Raw genomic sequence first — 5109 nt, 5'->3', positions numbered from 1 at the left:
GGCACACGCCATGTAGATAATCAAGTAACTAACCACTCAATTTTAGTGATTTTTTTTTTTTTGGTCAAGGGCTTGAATGGTATAGTATTAAGTTTCAAGGGGCAAATTTATGATATTTTTAACTTTCAGATGAAGACCATATAGGGCAATAGTCATTTTATATGTAAAAAAAGTTGCATATAAATCAACACATTTGATAGTCATAATCAATTTGCGATTCATACGGCCAAAATAACAACTTTCAACAAAAACTAGAGCTTGGTTTATACCTAAATTAAGGATATGGATTCACGTTGTTCATTTGGCGGAATGCATTTTGAGTGCACTACCCCCTAAAGGGATAAGAAAAAGATATCTCAAAAGGCCTCTTTTACCAAAATGAACCTAAATGAGTTTATCCTCTTCAAATCGGATTTTAAATATCTAGCGAGTTGCGAATCCATACCGCAAATTCATACCAGAAAAAAGAATTGCGACTTAGGTGACTATGGTTTAATTGATTAGATATAATCACGCATGTGAATTTTAGGAGGTGTAAAACAAGTTGAAAAACAAGAGGGAACCAAAATGAAAATTATAATCAAATACAAGTATAATACAAAACCTTCCAACCAACTCTCTTGCCAGTAGCAGTACCAGACAACCCAATTCTACTGCTTTACAGCCCATACTTGCCCCCATCACACACACACATTCTCCTTTCTTTTTCATACTACCACTTCTACAACTTACTTGTACTAGTAGCAAACAATGTACTTAATTAGTATTGTAAGTAAGTAAAGTTTCATCCCCATTCTTTGCCTCAAAAAATTTTCACTTTCTTGTTACATTGCCAATGGGGTTTTTTCATCCCCATTACATTTCAGTAAAAAACATTCATAAATAGTAACTGGGTTTTCAACATTTTCACTTCTTGTTTGTGGGTTTCATTCCATTTCACCATTTTTATCAAAAAGTTTCTTTCTTTATTTATTTATTTTCCTTTCCTTTTCTTTTCTTTAAATATATATATGGATATATACATATACATACAAGGTCACTTTCTGTCGGCATTGTTTCTGTGATGATATAAGTATTTGTATCTATATCTATATATAACATAGACATATTTTAATTGTAAATTCATAGCTAAAATTAGGATCCTTTACAGACACATTCCCACCTTTCCAATCATTCAACAATATTTTCCTTTATACTTTACAACACCTGATTGCTTACTTGTCAATGAATGTGTATAGTGCTTCTTGATGCTGAAATATATGTGGGATTATTAAAAGTTTGAAACTTTTGATCTGGGGTTACTGCTTATTGAAATTAGCTACATCAAGCCAAGATTATATATATACATATATATACTTTTATTGGCAGATGAAGCTGGGTCTTTTAGGGATCTTGCTAAGCTATTCTTGTCCAAACTCTGTTGTCCAATTGGTCACTTTGGGTATATTTGCTTTTCTTTCACTTTATTGTCTACTTATTATGCTTTCACTAATACACATATCGTACTTACATACATTATTGTTTGTGAACAAATACCAAGGTATACCCGGGGTACCCGAGTCAAACTCGGCCTCCCCGGGTAACCTGAACAGGGAAAACCTCCTCCATTTACATACATTATTGTTTGTATCATTTATGTTGATATGAAAATTTTTTATTTTGTATGACAAAATAAGATGATGACCTTGAAATGACATATATTGGCAATGTACTTAGCATTTCTTAGCTGTCACTTGTATTGATGAAATATGTTTTGGTTTCTAAATCATATTTTTCTGGCCGTTAATTGTGTTTTAGACAGGTGAAATAGGTTCTTATACCAAATGTCAAGGACTCTTGCAGCAATAGTTGGAGGTGCTGCAGGAGCTGTGGCCTTGGTTGGTGTTGTGATTTTAGTTACATGGTTCTTTCTATGTAATAATAGGAGCGTGTCTAGAACTTCTGAGACTGGCTCTTCTGATCCATCTCAAGGTGACTTTTAGTAACATTTTGGTTGTGTCATTAACCGTATATGTAAATGAGTGAATTGAACTTTCTTATTAATTGATAGTAATGTGATCATATTCAGTTGGAAGACCTCAAGGAGTTGAGTTAGTCGTCCGTGAGACAAGGCGGTTTGAGATTGAGGAATTGTCTTTGGCTACAAAAAACTTTGGTGACAAGAGTTTGATTGGGGAAGGAAAATTTGGGGAGGTGTACAAGGGCTTACTTCATGATGGTATGCTAGTTGCAATAAAAAGGCGACATGCCCCCCCTACTCAAGAATTCATTCAAGAGGTAATCGATGCTCTTATACTTTACTACTAGTTTAAATAAAGTATTGTCAAGGAGATTCTGAAAAAAAGAGTACTGTTACATTGGAGTATGAATATTTTGAGGGTGTGTTATTTACATTAAGAACCTGTTTACATTGCCAATAAGTAGTCTTGTTTTGTTGTTCTGGCATCTTTTGATTTAACTTTTAATCAGGCAAGGTATCTAGCATCTATTCAGCATCGCAACATTGTGACTCTTCTAGGTTACTGCCAGGCATATGGTCAACAACTCCTTGTATACGAGTATGTACCCAATGGAAGTGTTTCAATTCACTTGTATGGTAATTATCTGTTGACTATCTTACTGTTGATGTGATTTGCTGTTCAAGTATTTATAGCATTTTAATCCGTAGATTTTCATAATTTTGATATGCAGGGGCTGGTCAGGCTACTAAAGAGAAGCTTGAATTCAAGCATAGGCTTTCGATAGCTCTTGGTGCAGCTAAAGGTGATCCTCTGCAAAATCAGTGAGCATTTTTGGCTTTCCTGGTATTCGTTCATCTTTTTTAATAAATAAAACAAGACTCTTCGTAAGCTTCTTGTAAAATATTCAACCTACTTCAATTTCGGTATATTGATATCCAACTATACCTTTTGTGCGTGTACCTCTCATTCATATTCTTCCATATTCAGGTTTAGCTCACCTTCACTCACTAAGCCCCCGTTTGGCACACAAGGACTTTAAAACAGCAAATGTGCTCGTAGATGAAAACTTTATAGCCAAAGTTGCGGATGCAGGTGTTCGGAACTTTCTGGGAAGAGCTGACTCAGCAGGTTCATCTTCTCAAATTGCAGCTGATGAGCTTTTCCTTGCTCCAGAGTTATACCCTCTCCATGCCTTTCTTCTTATTCACAACTTTTCTGCAACATTTTTTTGAAACTGTATTACTTCTATAGGGTGAGAGAATTCAGACGTTTCTCTGAAAAAAGTGACATTTATAGTTTTGGTGTGTTCCTGCTGGAGTTGGTAAGTGGACAGGAAGCAATGGAATTACTACCTTCAAACTCCAACCAAAATCTTGTTGAATGGGTATTTATTCAGCTTATTCACTGCTAACTGTAAATCTTTTTCGTCTTGATTGTTTTATTAACCTGAATTTCTATATTTTGTTCTATAAAAAGGTGCAAAACCATCAAGAAGCAGGGACCATCTCTTCCATTATTGATCCACGAATTGGAAACAGCTTTACAACCGAAGGTATGGAAGAGTACATCCACTTGATAGTTCGATGTGTGGAGATTTCTAGTGAAAGAAGGCCTGCAATGAGTTATCTGGTAACAGAATTGGATCGAATACTTGAAAAAGAAATGAGTTTGACAACGATGATGGGGGAAGGAACTCCGGTTGTGACCCTTGGAAGTCAACTTTTCAGGGCTGGAAAATGAACACCATTGGCATTAAAATTTATTTATTATTTCATCTCCAAGCTGTCGTGTGTGCTTTGTGAAATAACTTCATATTTTTTTCTTTCTTATGTCTGGGAAGGAGATTCAGCTGTTTGACAAGTGTATAAAGAACAGCTGGTTAATTTTATTCTCTTCTTCCTCAATTGTTATTACCTTTTTATATCATTCCGAACGAACCAGAGTATTGATTGTGAATATATAAAGAAGGTTGAGATTGGCGTGTGATATTGTAAATGACATTATTACTGTTTATATTAATCGTCTTAATGAAAAAAAATCGTCAGACATATTATTTAACTTGTGACAACTGACACTGAATATCTTTGCATACATTGTGAAGTGGCTTTTTTATTTGGAAGTTGCTGAAACTGTGTGTTTTGTGAAGCTGTAGAGTTAATCGTATTTGTTAACTGGTTTGTTTCACAGGTAAATTTTAGTGATATTGTTCTCTTCATTTGACCATTTCGGGTACCATGGTTGAAACAAGCTTTCAAAGAAATAGAATATCCATTCAAATTTGATTTTAAAGATGAAAATGAGCAGTTTTATATAAAACTTGGGCAACATTTATGTAGTTTACTCGTCTAATAATAAATGAATTCATCAAAAACTTTATAGGCAGCAAAAGAATGAAAATCTGACAAAACCTGCAAAAAAGTGAAATGAAAGATTCTTAGTAAATCTCTGAGGCTATAAAGTCCTTTTTAAAGATTCTCAAATGAAGGTTACTTTAAACCATGCTTGTTTCACATAAATTTACAAGTCAAGAGATAACAGATCCACAGTAGCCCAGACTTGAGGAAACGAATATGGGGTTTTTGTGCAATGTTTCAGCCATACTTGTTATGTTGCTCTGCTTTTGGGGGGTGGAATGCAAGTATATGCTGCATGATACTTCTTACAAATTCCAAGCTGACAATATTAATGTTCATTTAGTGCCTCATTCTCATGATGGTTCAAGACCATTGATCTAATCTACTAGCACCTACACGGGTGCTAATAATCACGTCTATGTACCATCAGCTTTGTGCTTTTGTTTTTACCCTTTCTATACATTTGTCGGCACTCAAAACGTGTTGGACTGTGGTTTCAGCTTTACTAGATGACAAGAATCACAAGTTCATCTACTTAAAAATTATACATAAATACCTTTTTTTTCTATCTACAATACTTTGGATATTTGAATGTTTCTAGGCTTTCATTGAGCCATGCATGGTGGAACCAGCAGAGCGAACTACTTAAGACTAAAGTAGAGCTTGTCAAAACGGGTCAACTTGAGTTCATGTATTTTGATTGTTTTTAAGGTGCAGTGAGTATTGTATTACATGGACTTCATAGATCAGGTGGCTTTGGGACACATGTTTATACATTGAGAATTTGGTCAAAA

At 34.7% G+C, this 5109-nt stretch overlaps 1 protein-coding gene across 1 annotated transcript; it reads left to right on the top strand.

Moving 5' to 3' along the window:
* The first annotated feature begins 1177 nt into the window (after positions 1–1177).
* Positions 1178–4014, top strand: LOC122588496 (nodulation receptor kinase). The gene is made up of 8 exons (XM_043760628.1): positions 1178–1441; positions 1798–1971; positions 2069–2277; positions 2470–2596; positions 2692–2763; positions 2949–3135; positions 3213–3345; positions 3438–4014. The coding sequence occupies exons 2-8, from the start codon at positions 1824–1826 to the stop codon at positions 3699–3701; spliced, it is 1140 nt and encodes a 379-aa protein (XP_043616563.1). The 5' UTR covers positions 1178–1441; positions 1798–1823; the 3' UTR covers positions 3702–4014.
* Positions 4015–5109: the final 1095 nt, after the last annotated feature.

This window comes from Erigeron canadensis, chromosome 2 (assembly GCF_010389155.1).
Source record: "Erigeron canadensis isolate Cc75 chromosome 2, C_canadensis_v1, whole genome shotgun sequence".
NCBI lineage: Eukaryota > Viridiplantae > Streptophyta > Magnoliopsida > Asterales > Asteraceae > Erigeron > Erigeron canadensis.
Note: the sequence above shows the minus strand (reverse complement) of the source record. Positions and strands in the feature narration are given on the sequence as shown.